At 41.1% G+C, this 19,730-nt stretch overlaps 2 protein-coding genes across 3 annotated transcripts in view; one reads left to right on the forward strand and one right to left on the reverse strand.

Annotated features, from left to right (window-relative positions):
• Positions 1-19,730, forward strand: part of PSMD10 (proteasome 26S subunit, non-ATPase 10) — a 34,461-nt gene that overhangs the window by 3,381 nt on the left and 11,350 nt on the right. The gene's annotated exons all lie outside the window — the stretch shown is intronic.
• VSIG1 (V-set and immunoglobulin domain containing 1) lies at positions 514-18,464 on the reverse strand. Of its 2 annotated transcripts, XM_085546280.1 has the most exons (8): positions 18,276-18,464; positions 15,203-15,363; positions 11,165-11,272; positions 6,452-6,650; positions 5,400-5,555; positions 4,600-4,719; positions 3,760-3,886; positions 3,210-3,527 (listed from the first exon to the last, which is right to left on the reverse strand). In XM_085546280.1, exons 1-8 carry the CDS (start codon positions 18,322-18,324, stop codon positions 3,344-3,346), a joined length of 1,104 nt encoding a protein of 367 aa, XP_085402406.1. In that variant the 5' UTR covers positions 18,325-18,464; the 3' UTR covers positions 3,210-3,343. The 2 variants fall into 2 exon arrangements, with proteins under 2 accessions (XP_015715971.2, XP_085402406.1); XM_015860485.3 differs by lacking the exon at positions 11,165-11,272 and having other exon boundaries at positions 514-3,527; positions 18,276-18,391.

A 19,730-nucleotide genomic window follows, 5' to 3' on the forward strand; every position in this document is an offset into this window, starting at 1 on the left:
TGGAGGTGAGAATTCTTACTGCATGATGAAAAAAACTGGCTGGACAGCTGGGCCCAGAGGGCGGTGATGAACAGAGTTAAATCCAGCTGGCAACTGGTCGTGAGTGGTGTTTCCCAAGGTCAGTACTGGGGCTGGCCCTGTATAATTGATGGTCTGAACAAGGGGATTGAGTGCACCTCCAGTAAGTTTGTGAATGACACCAAGTTGGGAGGAATTGTGGATCTGCCTGAGACTAGGAAGACTACAATGGGATCTGAACAGGCTGATCACTGGGCTGAGGCCAATTGTATGAGCTTTAACAAGACCAAGTGCCGTGTGCTACACATTGGCCACAACAATCCCATGCAATGCTACAGGCTTGGGGTAGAGTGGCTGGAATGAGAAAAGAGCTGGGCTTCAGCATCCTGTTCTGACGTTGGTATGATCTGTTGTAGCACTGGTGGGTGAGTTCTTCCTGAACAAATCAAGCTGATGAAGTTCTGTGAAATAAAGACAGTGTCTTAAACAGCAATCTTTAATGTTATAAAACTTTATTAAACTTACGTGTAACAAAACCCATATTTTCTGCAATAGCTTTTGTGCATGGGACAAAATGAGCAAGTCAGCTGAAAGCCTGCCATCTCTTAAATGGTATGGAGATAGAATGGGGTTTTTTTTCAGCTGCAAGGAAGTACCGAAGCAGAAGATGACAGTTTCTATGGTCTAACTGGTAGGAATTAAGTTAATACACTTCATTTTGATGAGCAAGACAGGAACTTAAAACTTAACAGATATCTTTACCGATTACTTACTCTATCCTAGAAAGAAAAATGCAGGTTAAATTTCACTGAGGATACAAACAGAGCAGTGGCAGAAGCTTGCCTTTACAGTAACCTCTGGTTCTTCAGGCCTTGTTGGAAGCAGAAACTTGACTGAGTAAATGTAGTTTCTTATGTATTATGCAGATGCTGCTGAAAACTTGAATTGAGAAAAGCTGAAGATACAGTTCTGTATTGGTCCTTGATCTTTGTATAGAAAGTCATCAGAATAAGCTCCTGGTGTGCTCTGGTGAGTTATATGAGGAATATGTGCAGAGAAATGTGTGGAGATTAGATGAGGAAAACTGATGGTAATGACCACATAATATATTTCCCCCCTTGCCCCCATACAACCACATTGGTATCGTGGAGACCTGAAGTTGGCACAGATGTTACAGTAAGGAAATTCTAATTGACACAATACAGGAGATTACTTTAGAACTAACACAACTACAGCCGTGTCATGAAGAGAGTTGTGTATATTCATCCATGAAAGGCAAGAGTAGAAAAAGGCCTATGAGCATCTGAGAAGAAGCTGTTTAAAATTAATGCCCGTGTCAGCCAAGTTAAGCAACATCATTGGTAAGAAATAGCACCCAAATGGCACTCTTGCTGATCATGCTTAGTAACAGGTTGCTGTGTGCCTCTAAGCTATTCAGGTGTGAATCTAAAAATACTCGCTAGGCCTCTAAAGCTCAATTGAATGGTTACAATTTGCAGATTTTGCTTAGTAGGATCTGAGATTTAATACAAGAAGTGCCTGATTAAGAAGAAGCATATATACAGGTTGTGACTTAAGCTGGGTGTTTTGGAGAGAAAGGAGGATATAGATCTGCTTATAGAATGAGGCAGCGTTGGTGTGAGTAAGAGCGATGTTTGTCCTGTCAGGAGCAGTTCTCAGCTAAAACAATGTTACCAGAACGTTGTAAATGCTTTCCTCCTCTAAAATGAGGCAAAAGGCTGGAACACATGTAGCAAATCTCTTGAAAGCTGCAAAACTGTAGAAACAACAATGAATACAGTTACATTTCATGATTCAACCTGAGTCCTTGTTAAGACATCACGCCTTACATGTTGGTGAAGGTAATTTTAGCGTAGCTGTATCTTTATATCATCTATTTTAAAGATGAATGAGGTATATAACTAATAGTTACAGGCTAGGAACAGTCACCAAAGGATTTATGAATAGTAGATACTAGACGAAACTTAAATGCCCAAACACAGCAGATCCCTCAGTCAGGCACATTTCTCTGCAGTGCACGAGGCTAAAAACAGCGTCTCCTTATTTCAAGGAGTATCTGCCTCATGTAGAACATAAGGGAGCTGCTGAGTCTGAGTGTCTGTTCCTTGGACAGCCCTGAACCAGAATCCCTTTGTCTTATGAAAGCAGGTTGTTTTGCCCTTTTGAAGAACTGAACAGGGTTGGTCATCGTTAGAATGTGGGCCCAAAGAGAGGAGGTTGTCGGCTTCACTGGACAAGTGTCTCGTGGTCAGTGTTTACAGATCAATTGCCTTTTCCAAGAGAGAGCTCACTACTCAGCTGTTGTCTGTCCTCATGGATGCACTATTTTGTTCCTCCTGAAGGTTTTACCTACAGAAATGGACTAAGTTATACTGGACTAAAGAGATCAGAAGAGTAGCATGACTTTGTTAAATCATCTCAGGCAAAGGAAGCTGATGTGTTCATAGCTGGCAGGATTCATTTCTGAGGTTTGAAAGCTGATACATCTGCTTATCATGATGAATCTGCTACTCTGTGTGCCTGGATTTGATAAAGGATTTGAGTGTACAGCTCCCATTGTCTAGCAAACAGTCAGCTGACGTCTGAAGTGGGAACCCAACTGGTAACTCCATTAGGCTGAAAACCAGAACCGCTGAAACACACAACTCAGGAACACTGATGTCTTGGGAACTTTGAAGTCAGAAGGTCATTGCTAACAGAGTTGTACCCCACATTTGGTAACACACTAAAAGTTTCCCTGACTTTTTTCTTTCCTTTGTAACTTCAGGTGAAATTCAGACTTACAACATTTCATTGGTCCAAGTCTTTAAATCTGTTTTTGCACTCCGATGAAGCTTGATTTGACTTCTGAAGTACAAAACCAGATCTTTTAAATGCAGCAATGTAATGGCTGTGATGGTGGATTTCAGTGCACAGGAAATGCTGTGTGGAGACGGCTGCTGTGGCTCAGAACTGTATGGACACACACAGCTTTCTTTTGAGTTGACTGGGAAGTTCTTACTTTCTCCAAAGGTTGTGACCGTTTCCTGATTATCTTTGCAAACTAGATTGGATGATTGCAGATGGTCGTCTTTTTTTTACTTACATGCATGTTCAAGTAGGTAATAAGTTTAATTTGGTTAACCTTAAAGGCCAAATCTGCTATTTGCAAGGTACGTCTACCATCCTTTTCAATCTCCAGTCCGGTGGTTCACAATACAGATGAGTTTAGCTACGATGGTATGTTAATTCAGTGACGTTTTTTGTTGTTGCTTTTTTATAACATGATCCAAAGCCAAAGAGGAAAACTGTATTAAAATGAACTTCAAGCTGTTTCTTCCTTTTGCACTTCATTCTTCTCATCATTTTCTGGTGTTTCAGACACCGCTGCTCCATCAGCACTAGGTTGTTCATTTGTCGCATTGCTTGGTAGAACTGCGGTTGCAGGTGTGTTTTCTTCATTAGGTACCTGAGCGTACTCTGCATTGGATTGTTTCTGAGCCATTACTCTGCAGGAAGACAGGAGGAGGATTGTGATTTCATATAATGGTAACCTCTGTTACAAGAGCAACAGCTTAGAAGTCATGATAAAAAAGCAATCTCACTTTGGAAGTTTGCCCCAGCGTTGTATTATTAACTTGTCCATAAATGTTTACAATATTTACATTTTATTTTAGCTCTGGTTTATCAACAGTACTTCACAGAAATAATTGTCTTAAAATCAAGCAAACAAATTCTTACTGCATTTCATTACTTGATGACTTCTTTTTCCTTGCCTTCTTGGTTAAGACCCAGACGACAGCACAGATGATAACAGCTGCCAGAATTGCTCCAATTAATGCTCCAGCAACAATATTACCATCAGAATCTGAGGGGAGGGAGAAGAAAATGTTAAAAAGATAAAGCACGATTAATCAAATTTTACAGCAAAATCCTATAGAAATTTAGTGGAGGAGCCTAGAGCAGAAAGGAGGCACTTGGTCTGGCAGGCTAAAGACTAAAACATTTTCTGAGAAGACCAAAGATGCTCTAGGAAAGAGAGAGCTCTGCTTTTAGGACTTCCACTCTGCTTTTAGGACCCACCACCTCTTCTTGGTAGTTAGCTGCCTCCCCCCAGAAAACCCCATATTTATGACTGGGTAAGGAAATTATTGGGCTGTTAACCTTGGCAGTAGTTGGAAAGCCTTTGCTCTTCAGTCTTTTCAGACAAATTCTGAAATACAGGTTGCCTTTATCACTGTTCAGTTGAGATACTAAATGCATGCTCTGATTGTTTATGAGCCCCAAAGACCTTCTGTCTCCAGTACAGCTGCCAGCTCTGACCTGCTATTTTCATTTTATAGACCCCTGGATGATTGAGCACCCATTTCATGGACGTATCTCATGATTACCTATACTACATAAATTTACTGATTTAGTGTTATTGGTTATGTGAAAAATCTACACACAAATGCAGCTGACTACTGCTCTCAAATGTCCATGCTGTTTGTATGGCCAAAAATCTTCATTTTAAGGATATTACAGCATTTTTTCTGCAGTATATTATATATATATTATATAAGGGATTTTTCTTTCACTTACGCATTGAAGTTAGGTCGAGCTCACAAGTACTGTTCCCCATGATGTTGCTGGCTATGCATCGGTAATGTCCTGTTTCAAAGGTAGTGAGATTGCCAATGTACAGAATGCCCGTGTCTGGATCTGTTACAAAAGAGAACAGGTACAGATTATTACTATTCATATACTTCCAAGGCAAATGGTTATCTATAGCTGGTAGTTCTGAAAGCTATTAAGAGGTGAAAAATATTATTCCTTCCTTGATTCATTTTTTAACAGTCTTTAAATCAAAAACTTACACCCTCCTTGAAAACTGCTACAGTATTTTCTGCAGGAGAGTATTAGAATGTGAGAAGTATGTTCCTACTGTGTAAATACATCTGTAGTACTCTGTAAATACATAATATTGTCAGTATAGCTTCATAAATGAAAAGCTAATGGGTACTGAAGACTTTTGGGATTGAGTTCTTAGCAACTGATTGACCATATGACTTATTTTGGATGTATGTTCATTCAGACTTCCAAGGGAAGGGAGACTTAATGATATAAACTCATTTTAACAATTTAATGTAGAGGTATAGACAACACTTCAGCGTGCCACATTTTTCATTAATACAAATACAAAAAAGCAGAGAACAAAAAAATTAGGTCTTTGTGACAGCTGTTGGCCAGTCTGAGTAAGTAAAGATAAGAATTTGTGGTACTGAGCATCAGAATATCAGATATATTTCACTGCCCTATATGATACAGAATGTATGCAGCCCTAGCTGGTAGGATGAAACTCCTACTCTTGAACATGGTGTGCTAGTCCTGTAGTTACGTACTGAAGTGTTCAGTCACTGGCGTGAGGGTATTCTCATCTACTTTGTACCAGCGGTAGGTGGGGAGAGGCAATCCTTGGTCACACTTGCATAAGAGGTAGATCAGATGGCCTTTTTCAGGTGTTCCTTCTATTTTGCAGAAAGGCTTTGAGGGTTTGACTGTAAAATAACAATGAGAATGACACATGAGTATACAGCCAGGGCTGCGGTTTCCACATCAAGGCCTGTTCTTGTGCTGCTGCAGTAAAGAATTGAACCCCAGTTACAGATTTCAAGCATAGGCTTGTTTATAGATCTAGCCAAAAGATCTATAAAGATTTGAGTAGTACTAAGCATATATAAATAGCCTACAATTATTATCTAGTCTTCCTTTTACATGATAAGTAATGCTAAAGTATTATGGAGGTGATGAAAAGTATCAACTGCTTATACTGAGTCAGTCATCATTCATCATGTATGATTTTCTGCCCACATAGTATCATTTCCTGTAGGGCCACAGGAGCTTTTCCAGGAGCTTTTTCAGGTATATTTAATTTTCTTGCATACAGCTTTGATTTGTAACTCCAACCAGGGATGAATTCTCAGTATAAAAGCAATGGTCTGGGTTATGCTGAAAGCGATGGCTTCCCAGTGAAGTTCTCACCTACAGCTAGAAGGGCTTTTTATTTTAATCAAACAGTATCCTTTCTTTTCTGACATCAAAAATCTAGTGAAGTTGGGTAGTTCCAGCTACCTGTTTAGTTCGCTTTCGGAGAGGATGAATATAAAGGCTGCTTGTGGGAGAAGGAGATTTTACTGTAGGCCGAGTAAATTAAATGAGTGGGATCAGGAGGGATTTGCTTTGTGTGGACGCTAGATGGCACCACAAGCTCTCTCTGTCTTCAAAGCCTTGGAGCAAAACTGCGTCAATACATAAATGAGCCCTTTTTCTGCATCGTGGGCCTTGTTTATCACTTCTCTGTTATTCCCCCTGCTGCTGCACATTTTGTGCTTAAAAAAAGGCTGTAAAAAGGCAGGAAAAGTACAACACAGCAGCACAGAGGAAAATGACTTACCCAGCACACTGACAATCACTGATTTTTGACTCTGTCCAGCACCATCCTGGGGGCTGAAGACTTCGCAGGTGTAGGAACCAGTGTCTGAGGGCTGCATGTTGGAGATCGTTATTGATGCATTCCCTGGGCTTGTTGCAGCTGTGATCCTGTTCTTAAACTCTCCATAGGAATAAGACTGTCCTTCTGAATAATAGTAGATCTGTGGTACAAAACAAGCTGTTAGTTTAATAACAAGAGATCTTACTGTCCTGTTGCTACTTGGTGCTTGTGGTTGATTTTTTCATTGAGTAAAGCAAGGTGACCCCCTTCTCAGACAAAGAGATGAAAACGTGATACATTTGAATACACACTTCTAATGGTTTTTATGGAGAAAGCTTTTCAGGACAGGGTTTTTTTAGTCATGTAAATTGACAGTAGCTGATTTTCTGCTCATACTTAAGTCACAGATCGTATGTTTGCAGGAGCAAAGGTGAGATCATTGATCATCATATGACAAAGCTGTAAAAATGCAATGTTATGCACAATTAATAGTTGTAGTAATTGAAGCAGTGATCATCTGTGATATTATTAATTAGCAGCTTAGTAGAAGATTATGACAGGAATGGACCCATCATTGCAAAAAGTGGCTATAAAGCTTTCCAAATACAGAAGCTAGCAAACAGAGAACTAAAGTGAATCCATACAGCACAGGTCTAAGCAAACAAGATGCCTGATCTGTTTGCAATAAGTCTGAAAGCAATAGGAATGCATCAGAGCTACCATGCTGTTCTCCTTGTTTGTGTAATCAGGGTCGGAGCCATTGTCATGTCCTGTTGGTTTTTCTGAGTTTATACCATAGATGGAAGTCAAGAATAACTGATGGCTTCAGTGCTTGAAGTGATACCTATATGAGATCAAGATTTTCCCCTTCTTTAACCAGCAGGAAACAGTAGGCACCGTAAAGAAAAATGCCTCTAAGGAATGCTACTTTTCCTTCCTAACTATAATTTGCTGTTTAATGTTGACTGATTTCACAGACTTTAGTATTATTAATTGTACTTAACAGCACTGTGGGAATAGAATTGGATTTGTAAGCTTGGAAGACCACATCTGTTGACTAGAAGGAGAGGTAGTGTTCCTTGTGGAGAATGATATTTTGAACCTCGGGCCTCAAGCCATAATAACTCATTTGCTCTGGAGTAAATGTAATAGTACCCAAAGAGTACTCGTCTCCTGATGAGATTGCCTGTGAAACTAAGATCAGAAAGAACATAGCTTGGAACTGTGGAATTGTTTTGTTTTAGATGTTAGTAGTAGTATGGTATACAAGCGATAGTACTTGGGATAAGCCACATATTCCCCAGTTTACAAACTCCATTGTCGAGACACATTGGATGGTTCAAGGACGCTCAGCCATTTTCTCACACTGGTAAGTGGTAATCACTCAGAATTACAGCTCGGTACTAAAACAGATCTAACATTTGTCCTACTGACAGTATTCCAACATCGGCAATGTGTATGTATTTATTAAAGTTGGACTGATGGTAGTTTATGATGGAAATAGTTGGAAAATGCTTGTAGGAAGAAGCTTCACAAACTGGTGTAAAATATAATTCCCACTTCAGTGGTATCAAAGTTCTTTTTAGCCAAAACTTCCTGCCAGCAGGGACACTGTAATTCCCTAGTCAAGAAGTGTAATTTGCTTTACAGATCAACTGATTGCACTTTGAATTCAGAATACTTACTCTTAATTCTATTTATCCACCCCGATACATTGTTGACTGAAATCTTTAAGCAATGTTATCTGGAAACCTTTATTAGCTTAGGCAAGCTACACCCTAAAACTGCCAGAACATGGCTGGTGTATGCAATGATAAAGGTTTCAAATGAAGGTCAAAACCCAGACTGCGTAGGACTAGCAGCCTCAGTACTACAGTTTGGCCCCGTCTCAAGTGCAGTTTTGTGCACTTTCCAACACGAGTTGATCTTTCCCAACCACAGAATTGCAAACACCAGGTACCATTGATTCAGGGCTCTGAATACCAAAGCACTGTGTGCACTAACAAAATGTGGGAAAGCAGGGAGGAGTGATAAGAGTTCTAATGCTAATATGGCGCAGACTAGGTTAGAAAGTTCGCAGAACTGCTGGAGAGAATCTCCAGTTGCCATTTCTTGCATTCAAGATGATCACTCTTAAAACTAATGTCATGCTTTGCCAATATCTAATGCAAAATTGAAGTCTGGATGAACACCCTATTTCAGAAAGAGGGGCAGTGTTCAAAATTAGGAGTCTGCTATAAACAAATCACTGAATATAAGCATAGTTGAGCTTCATAAGGACATGCACTCAGTTCCCCTGCAGGCTCCTGCCTATTCTTTATTCTTCAGCTTCTGTGTGATGCTTGTCTTAATAGCTCTGGAGTCTATTGCTTGAAGGAAGGTGGTAAACACCAAAAAGGCTGAGTAATGTTGTGATTAATTACTGAGTGTATATCTTGTCCCAGAGGTAAGATTGGATTGTGTACACAGGAAATTTCATTGGAGAGGAACATGCTTCAGTTAATTGGCTGTGAATGCATAGCACATTTCAAACATGCAAAATGAATATTTCCAAACCTTGTAGTGGAAATGATACATGTTAGTTGGGAAGAAAATCGTGGTAACATTCATGCTCTCCAGGCGCATAGTTTGTGTCCCAGATACAGACAGATCTGGTGCATGGACTCGTACATTTTCTTTTACTTTAGCCTGAGCTATGGGAAGGCTGTTTCCCTTCTTGTGAGATGGTGAAGAAAGTACTTGCCTAAAGAGGAAGCAAGTGGCAATGCTGATGCTGAGTTGCAGCTTTCCAAAAGCTGCCGGATGTTTGGCAGAGAACAAGGAACCCACCTACAGGTTTTCTTTATAGAACTCCCCTAGAACAATCCTCCTTGGGGAGTGGAGATGTGTGAAAAATCAGGCAGTAAATTAGGAGAAATCTTGCCTCCATCTGCTTCCTCTCTCTTCTTAGGGCTGCACAAACAGGTACTACAATAGTGTAAATATGTCTTTCAAATAACTTTGGATGGACTAATTCACAATTTCCAGTGCAATATTCCTCCTGCCTCCCCATCTGCTAGTGCCCTCGCATCACACTGCTGTTTTGTCTAGTACATCTGGATGTCAGATTTGTAAAAAGAGGTACATCTGAAGATGCATAACAAAATGTCCCACTTAATCCCCACAGTAACCCTGATTTCCTGACTGTGAAGCAGTCGGAGAACATGACGTCCATCTTAATACCTGTCTTCCCTCCCCCAGCCCCTTCTTGCTTTCTCCCGTCAGCAGATACAAAGCTGTACCATCCTGCCTAATGACAGCTTCCTTCGCCTGATGTATTCACTGTCTCATTCTGTTTCACAGTCCTTGCCTGGAGAGCTGTGAAGCTCAGGCATTCAGAAGCATTCAGGCCCTATCACTGTGTCGCATCATTTTCTCTTTGGAGGTTTCTCAGGCTACCATAAAAAGAACTCTTGAACCCTTTCTTACCAATAAATGCAGAGGGAAATATTAACGACTTTACCAGTTAGATACCACCATCTTCCTGAATTCTGAGTACAGACAGAATTTATAAAATAGCAACAAGGGAAAAAAATGCGTTCAGCATTCCCGCGAGCATCTTACCATCTAATTAGAGAGCAAAAGCTGCACACTCAAAGTGTTAATTAAAGCCCAAGGCTCAGATTCTGAACTAGCCAGATAAGAAAGCAAATCCCCACGTACGTACATTGGTTTCTTTGACATATGTGACTAAGTCTGGCCCCAAACACCTTTTCTCATCCACAGCTTCTTTTTACATGTTTGTATTGAAACTGATATTGCAGTTCTGCAGCAGGGATATTCTGCCCTGTATTACTGGGAGTCTTGCATGAGTAATTAAAGATGACTAGATGCCTCATCGCAGTTGCACATTGGTAGAAGAGAAAAGGAATGAAGTCAGAAGCCTTTAAAGAATTAATCATTGAGCAGCTTTAATTGGCACAAAATACTCTTGGGGATCATCTCTTTCATGTTCCCACAGTATCATTTTTGTGGCTGAGCTATTAGTGAGAAATTCCTACAGTGTATCAAGTGCAAACATGCTTTCTTAGTGCATTTGGTGTAACTGCTCTTCGGCAGTTATTAAGACCTCAGTTTACTTTGGGAGGACCCTGTGAGACAGGAATCCCACTCAGTCAAAGGATTTGGAATGGATTAAGGCTGGGAGATGGCCACCAGTGGCTGGGATGGAGCCACATCAGCAGGCAGCTTCATGTTCCTCTCTGTACATTATTTTTCATGATGTTACTTTCTAGAAAGGGGATCCGGGATGAATGTTTATTTTTGCTGTGTAAATATCTACCTCCAAACTGGGGCTATTCAGACTTGCTCACATTCAACCCAGCCACTCCTGATGTGTGGATGTGCCGTTAAGATAAGCTTTGGATAGAATATTCCTGAAGGATCATGTACAAATTCCGCCACTTAGAATAGCTGGAGGGAAAAGAATCCAACAAATTTTGATAGAGGAAAATGCAATAAAACATAGCGTGAGTTAGGAATTCAGAATGATGTGTCTGATTCGACTCATCTTTGTGCTGCTTTTTGGATTTAAATCTGGAGCATGATTACAAGTTTTTATAGCAGTGTTATTGTAGCAGAAGCTGTTTAGATATATATTTTTTTTTCTTAAGATTGTGGGGATTTTTTTCTTACCTTGTATCTCCAGCTACATCTTCCCCGCGCATCTGTCACATACACCATCTTTTGACATTGACTGATTGATTTCTCATCCATACTCAGAATGCCATGACATGGGGAAGGCTGTATTTGAGCAAAAACGGGCTGGTCTGAGAGTTAAATGAGACTGTAAGTGTTCCCCCAAAGCGTAAGCATCTGGTTTCTGCATGGCCCCCAGAAGGCAGTGCTGCCACTGACAAGGGCAGGGTGCCCTCAGCAGCAGATTGGGGTGCAACATCATCCTATTGCTGAGTTTTACCTAAAACTGGGCAAACGAAATCTAATATTTGATCCAAACAAATGGGTTGCTACCTGATCATCTTCCACTTGTTTCCAGTTTCTGTGTTGTTCTGTTGCCTGCTTCAGAGGATCAGTTCATTCACCCCAGCACCAGGGAGAACCGCAGGCAGGCACAGTGATCCCAGTGACACGCAGGGAACTGCTCTGAAACTGACACTGACAAGGGGTCTTTGTTCCCCTTTCCACGATTAAATGAATCTGTGCCTCTTACAAATAATAGTCTCATTTCTTTTACTCCTCTAGTGAACTTTACATTTCCATCAGTACTACAGTAGTGGGCATAGCTTGGGCAGCCACGTATCTGTAATAATTCCACTTTGATTGTGGGTGGCCTGGGCTGGAGGTTCAAGGTGTGAGCAGGTTGGGTTCAGGAGTTATATTTAGGTTTGCAAGGCTGCAGCCTCGCCTTTATAAAGTCAACAGAAGTCTCAGTCTTTCAAACATTTATTTAGCTGCTTTACACCGAGGCCAGCTGAATGACTCAGAGCATAACATGGAACGCAGGAGCTGAGACCCTACCACAGGAAGCTGGCCAGGCTGTGGCATACGCTGTTACCCCGGGTGAGCAAAACAAGGAGCTTTTGCTTCAGGTTGTCCATTGGTCAGGTAGGGAGAGTTCAGTGTTTGGAAAACTCAAGAGCCTTGGCTGGGTATTCTTAGTTAACAGTTAAATTCATTATTAAAAAGACATATTGCTAAGGTGTAAATGGCAAGGGAAAGAAGTTACAAATACACGTGACATCCTATTTTCCATTAGTTGATATTTACATTATTTAGTTTCTTCACTGGAGAAACTTCTCAGCTCCAGTGAGCAAAAAGAGTTCCATTCACACACTAAATATAGCTGCACTGTCTTAAAAGCAGCACAGTGAACACCTGCTATTCCCCTGCTTGCTGTCTCCCTTCTCACCGTACCGTCTGTTTGCGGTATCTCATCCTCTCACGTGTAACTGCCTGGGCTTTTAGCTGCTGAGCACCTGTGCCAGCATAATGTAAGGTGGGCAAAGGGAGCAGGATGTGCAGACACCACAACAAACAGCAAAGCACACCAGCCAGCTTTGTAGAGCAAGTGCTGGGAAGCACCAGGTCTGTGAACTAATGAGCAGCATTGCCTTTTGTTCGAGCAAGGTAATATCTGCTGCTGAATACTCTCTTGCATTCATTAACACTGGCACCAGTCCTTATGCCAGTCTTATTCATCTCATTCAAGGTAGAACTATACTTGAGTTTACATATCTCAACATGCTGCAAAATCTATAACTTGGCAGTGTTAAGTACTACCATTCCTATTAAAAGAATACCCATGGGCTTGGTATATACTGTGTCCTAAAATCGAAGGCTCTAAGGCTCACCTTCATTGACGTTACAAGCCAAAAGTGTCTAAATGACATAAATTTGCCTTAATCCTAGCATTCATCAGACTTTGTTCTATTATGCGCTGCCACTGTAGAGAGAAACAGTCATATTCCCAATTATGTAAATAAACGTTATTTAAAGGAATGAAGATTTCTTTTCCTTGTATGTCTTATGAAAAATGCCTCTCTCCCATTAATTCTGTTGATACCAGTCATGTGAATAATGGAGTCATCAGGACAGCTGACATTTAGAAACATGTTGGGAGTATTTAGAATCGTAGGAGGTGGGTTGAAGAGTATTTTCTGTCGGTTTTTGTTGTTGTTTGAGAATTTGCAAGTTTCCTGTCTTTAAAATATTTGGCAGAAATTCTCTTCTGTAAGAAATGGAAATGTTGTCCATTCTTGTTGAAAAATGGCAAATTTCTAATGCAAGCGGAATCTTCAACAAACTTTTCAGGGAAAAAATGGAATAAATCTTGCAATAAAGAACATTCAATGCATTCAAAGTAGAACACAAAGACTTAAACTGATTCTGGAGAATATGAGCTCAATCCTACCTTGGTGCTGTACATCCCTGAACATACACTCCTGAACAACTGACTGGAGTTTATGATGCAACATATTGGGTCAAAATTATATTATACTACATGCAACTTACTTGAGAAACTTGAAGCTACAACCCCCTCATGAATAATCCTTTATTTAAGAAAACAGTTCTGACTTGAAAAAAGCAAATGATGAGTAACAGCTATTCATACAGTTAGTCAGGGAAGGTGTGAATCCATCTGTCTGACATTTAGCTAGAGTCAGAATTAGGGATGGGCTTGCTGCTTGTCCTTATCACTGGTACAGTTTTTATTTGATATATGTATATATATATATATATATAACTCTCTCTCTCAATATATATATATATGTGATGTGCTGCAAGAAGGTAAGCAGTTACATTAAATTGCCTTATATTGTCTCATATTAATTTGCTGTTGCTGTTCAGTACCGTGCATTCTGCAACTTACATACAGACTTATTCTGCTGTGATTGATAAACTAAATAGGTGTAACTATCAGTGGTGGCAAATCTTCTAACATAATATTATTAAGAAACTATTAAGCATAACAGGAAAATCATCAGTGTGGACTGTGTCAGTCTTCTAAGTCAACTTTATATCAACTCTCAGGCGTTAACACTAAACAGGACTGAAATTTTAGTGAGACAATGTTAGCAATAAGATGTGTACAGTGAGAGAGTCTAAAATGCACAAGCCTGACACAAGAGCATAGGGAAAGTCACCGTCTTCAAGGATGCAGTAGCGCTTCTATAGGCATTTCTGCCTATAAGGGAAACTCACTGAGAGCTCGGCACCTTACTAGGTCAGCTAAGGGTAACTCACAGCCTGTATACCATGTTGTGAGCGAGATTCATGGATTCATTTCCCAATAGAACATTTGGATTTAGTCATAGCTCTTGAACTCCGAGCACTGTTGTGGCGTATAGGAAGTCACACACCCCATCACTGGTTCCTTCCAGGCAGACCAGGCTGCTTTACAGGTCCTTCCCAGCCACATGGGAGGTTTGAGCAGTGGTTTAAGCACGGACCTGCCTAGTTTGCAGTGACCCTCACTATTCTGGTGCTGTTTCCATGCTGACACTTCCTCCTGCCATGCTGGAGGGGAGCACTGCTCAGCATTGCTGCCTCTCAGGGCCTCAGGCAGTGCAGGAGCCTTTGATCCATGTTTGTTCTGCTACCACAGTAAACCTTGTGGGATGCTGCAGAACACTAACACAAGCTTGATGTGGCAGATTTCCTGCTAGCACAAATTCCTGTGGAATCCTGCCAAGCTCTGACCGCTTGCTTTGCACAAATAGTCTGTTGTTTGGCACCACTCCATGCAGAGCTGCCTGGCAGTGGCAGTGTTGGCTGAGCCGGGAGCTCGTGTCTGACCCTTGGTTGAAGAACACATTGTCATAGGCAAGGGCGTCTCACTAGGAAAACAGCCCTCACAATAGAAGGAAATATCTGCCAGACAAGAGAAAAGGGAGCTGGCCCAGGGCAGGAGTGCTTCTGTGATTGTTGGACACCTGGACTTGGCTCCCCATCACGCTCCTGTGTGGCTTAGAGCAAGGCATTCAACATTTGAGTCCCTATGGCACCTGCTCATAAGTTTCAGCAGGAGCTCAAGCAGCCGGTAGGAGCTGGGAATGTAGGCTGACTTGGTGCACCTCTCCTAAACTTCACTGTAGCTCAATCTTAAGTGCAGGAGCATGGATGTCACCTGCCTCCTGGGACTTCATTGAAGGTAGCAGCACAAAATGTAGTATTTGTTAAGAAGTTTATATTAGTAATAAATAAATATCTTACGGTGTGCAGTTGGCTCTCTTTGGCGCTGTAAAAGCTCCACTGGATGAAGAAGTTTCCCAGCGGCTGAGAACTCGTGTATGTGCAGAGAAGGGTTGCGTTCCCTCCGGTCTTGACGTTCACTGTCTTCTCAGGAACAGTCACCACAACTGCGCAGACATGACCTGTGGGCAGCGAGCACGTGAGCAGAGCAGTGATGCAGCCTGGGCACTGCATGGAGGGCCCTGCTCTGCCAAAGGAACCTGGAGGTGTTTGTCACTCTGCTTTTAGTACAGCTCCCCTTGGGCTTGCTGGGCATGTATTAGTGATAGCAAGCCCCCTTTTACCAAATATTGTTCTGGCAAAGCATAAAGCAGGCTTGCTCCCATCTGCAGACTTGTCTTCTCACTGGCAGCCTCCCTGAACTCAGCGCTCTCCTGAATCTGATGCTCTTGTTCACAGCTGTCCCTAGGCCTCCTGCACACCTTTCTTGCCTTCTTTCTTTGCAGCTATTCCTCAGATATCTGATCTTAATCCATAGCTCACCATCTGCTACCTTCTTCTTGTATTCTTACATTGACTCTGACTCAGTGGCACTGTTGGGTTCCCCCAGGCTGGAGCCCAGCAACTTTCCTCTATTTTCCTTTTGCTATTTCCTTTGAATTGTAGAATCATTAAAGTTGGAAAAGACCACAAAGATCATCTAGTCCAACCAACAAGCCATCCTCGCATGCCCACTAACCACATTCCTCAGTGCCACATCAATCCTTTTCTTGATCACCTCCACAGATGGTGACTCTACCACCTCCCTGGGCAGCCTGTTCCAGCGAATCACCACTCTTTCTGAGAAGTTTTTCCTAATATCTAACCTAAACCTCCCCTGGTGTAAATTAAGGCCATTACATCTTGTCCTATTACTGCTGCCAAGGATAACAGGCCTACCTCCACGTCACCACAACCTCCTTCGATTTTGTTTAGGTTTCTTACGGCTTCCTTGCAGAAGCTCTTTGTTTTCCACTATCTTCACATTGCAAGTTTAAAACCGAGCTTTTTGCAAATGCTTTTATCATGTGAGTTGTGAGAAATTCTCTGGCAACCCGATCAACCAGGTTGCACTCTAAACAGAAAAGAACCAAACATAATTGATGAACTCTCTTCTGTAATGTTCTCATCAGTCTTGGCTACAGAGCTGTGTTAATGACAGGAACTGAGTGATGTTCTACAGTATTTCTCTGTTTCTGTCCTCTGTTCAAGTAACTAGAAAAGGTGACATATGGCAACAAAGCTAGAGCTGTCAGTTAAAATTAAAGTCTGAATGGTAGGTCTTTGCTAGATGGCTGAGTTCATTTTTTTGAGTGTCTAGAGATTCTGAAGGAGAATATGTTCTGGACATGGTGGAAAATATATGTATTTGGTGCTTTCCCTGGTACAATGGGCAAGGTGAGAAAATCACGCTGGCTAATTTTCGTGTAGGCATATTGCATTTGCCAGTGATAAAGGCAAAACATAGAAAATAATCCTCTCTTAATGGAATATCTGTGCATTTTATGTAAGGATGCTGCTTCTGAGAGTTTAAGCAGAACCTTCAGCAGCATCAGAAGAACATTATACTCAAATTATCACCCATATGAGAAAAAACATAGTGTAAGAAAGGAGTTTTCCAGTCCATTTTCCAGTCATCTGCCCTTATTGCTCTGTTTCTGGAATCAAGAGTGCTACAGAGACTAGACATTTTCCAGGAGAAGTTAACAGAAGTGACTCTTTCCTTAAGTGATTCCAGCTTCCATAAAGCTGCATGTTTTGAATTAACACATACAGCTTGCTTAGTTCTAGTAAACATATAAGGCCAAAACCAATGAGACTTTGTCCAGCAAGGTTATTAAACGCCGTTACTAATTCTAACATGGTGCTTTTGAATGAAAATGGAGCAAACTGGACGTGCCCAGCCTGTTCTACATTGCAGAAGTTAAAGAGAATTTGTCTTTGCGTTTAATCCACTATTTCAAAAACTTATAATCCCATTTCATACATACAGGCCTTTTGACTGCAATGAACAAAGGGTGTGAGTAAGAAGTTACACATTTCAAAAAGCTAGTGAGAGCAGGGCATAGCTTACTGTTAAAAACAGTTGGTCTGTGTCTTTTGCTCAACATTACTGTGAGAGCATTTCCTCGTTACAGAAAAGTGACTGCGATTAATTGAGAATCACATTGCAGAGCCATGCAGTTCTTAATGTTAACAAAGCAAATACCAGATTGCCAATCTTCTCCTGACTGCCACAGAAACCCTCAGACAGTGATTTCCCTTGCTACAGCCACGTTGTCTGGCAAAGTATTTGTACCAGTGCTGAATTTCTCTTCATTTCTAAGGCAGAAATCTGTGGTGCTCGTATGTGAGCACTGAAGCACCATGAGCAACCATTGAAAATATTTATTCAGCTTCCAAATAGAAAATTCCATCTTGAAAAGAAAATGTGGACAGTAACTTCCAATTTTTCTGTGTGTGAAATTGGAGGCTGTTCATCTCCATAGAGCATTAGATTTAAAATGTCCACCTCTGTATTTATTAAAAGTAGAGCTCAGCCCAATACATTGTCTTTGAAGCAGTAATAAAATACTATCTTTAGCGTTCCATATAATTCCTAGATTCCACCATGTATTACATCCTCACTTAACTTCATGGAATTCCAAGGGACTATTTGCATGCTTAAGTTAAGCACTGCCCAAAAAGTTTTAAATGGGGTGGATGCAAGTCATCATTTCCCGGTACATTATGAAGGGGAGACAAAAGCTGAATGTGAGAAAGCCAACCATGAAGGACCCTAGTGCTGTGCGTGAGCCCTTTGCCTCTTCTCAGCTCTAAAGCAAAGCATTAGTTTGCCAAAGCTAAAATTCTGTTCTTGAGCAAAAAAATTATTACCAGTTATGGGTCAGCCTGCTGATCTCCACAAAATGGCATGTCAATGTAGCCACAATTTTCATTCCACCTAGAAATAAGTCCCGAATGTTCTCCTAGTTTGCTATTCAGGGTCACCTGCTGTCTGATTGCAGCAAGTTCTTTTACTTCGGCATTATTTCAATCAGTCTGTTATTCTTACCTGCAAGGGCGGCTAGAACTGGAAATATCTTCAGCATCGTTGGAAACATCTTCTTGAGGTTTGGAGAGAAAAGAGACCAGATGCAGCTTCTGGCTTCGACTAAACCTCATCTGTGTGAGGTTGTTTTTTTTTTTTCAAGTGGCTTTTTGTTTTTCTTATCAGCCACGTATCAGCACGTCATCGAGCCTTTTCATTCTCCTTTATCGCGTGTATGCCTTTCTCCGACTAGTGGTGTGATTGTTCAGTTGAAACCACTTTGTGGGGCGAAAGCAAATGAGTGTTTTGTTAATAATAAACCTTCGAATCCGAGAAGCCCCGATGTTCCCACCTGTACCTACTATTCCAGCAGTATTTGCCCTCGTAAGTACTCCCACTGAGCAGAACAAAAGAATTACATCTGATTACCAGCATTACCAGTGGTCAGTCTGATTACCAGCATTGGAGTCATGCCTTGTGTGAGTATGAAATAATCCTTATTTCCTGTTAATTCTATCACATATTTTTGTAAAATGGGCATCTGAAGACAATACTTCGTTAGTACATTTCCACTTTTAGAAGCATTTCTCATACAGTTTCATACAGAATAACTACACTGGACTTACAGCTGCCTTGAAATTTCTGTACTGAATTCACCAAAAAGATCACACACCAAAATAAAGGTAAAGCAAAACACGGCTTATCATCTAAACAGGCAACGCAGTCAGTTTCATCTAGTTTTAATCCTTGAAGTTGGATGCTACTAATACAAATGACAAAGTGAATATATTGATTTTTATTTAAATCTTATGTATATATGTAGTGAAAAAGCAGTGGATGAAGGTTAGAAACCATTACAATAACTTGCAGCAGATTAGTTGGCCCTTGGTGCTTGCAGAACACCTTATCCAGTTCTCTGAAGCTCATGAGGAATACAGGGTGCTCAGGTGTTTGGAGAAGGCAGCTCTGCTTTCTTCATTCCATCTCATTTGATTGAAGCTGATTCAAAGCCTGATGCTGAGATGGGAGTAGCTGATTGTACATGTGCAGCCATGTGGTAGTAGCTGAAGCCATAACAGAGGGCAGCATTGCCTTTTAGATGTATTCCTGTACCTGTGTGACCAAGACAATGAAAATGGCCTGAGAATTATTTGTGTGCTTGGTGAAAACATGGGCCAACTTTTCTATAGCAGGGACCATGCTGCAGAAGGGAATGCCCCTTTGGCACGTGGGGCTCAGGCTCTGAATGTGTCCTGTGGGATGGTTGGGTATTTCTGTGCTCACCCTCTTCTCTGACATGATGTGATGTGGTAGTAGGTTCTTCATGATAGAAGCAGTGAGTTGCTTATTGGGTCAGTTATCATTGGGCTCAGGCTTACGGAATTAGGTGAATTTTATTCTTCCTGGTATTTCTGTGGATGGCAGATCTCTAAATAATTCTATGTAGATGTCAGGGTTTTATTGTACTTTGCAAAACCA

This window comes from Coturnix japonica, chromosome 4, assembly GCF_054131305.1.
Source record: "Coturnix japonica strain WE chromosome 4, WE-NBRP24, whole genome shotgun sequence".
In the NCBI taxonomy this organism is placed as follows: Eukaryota; Metazoa; Chordata; class Aves; order Galliformes; family Phasianidae; genus Coturnix; species Coturnix japonica.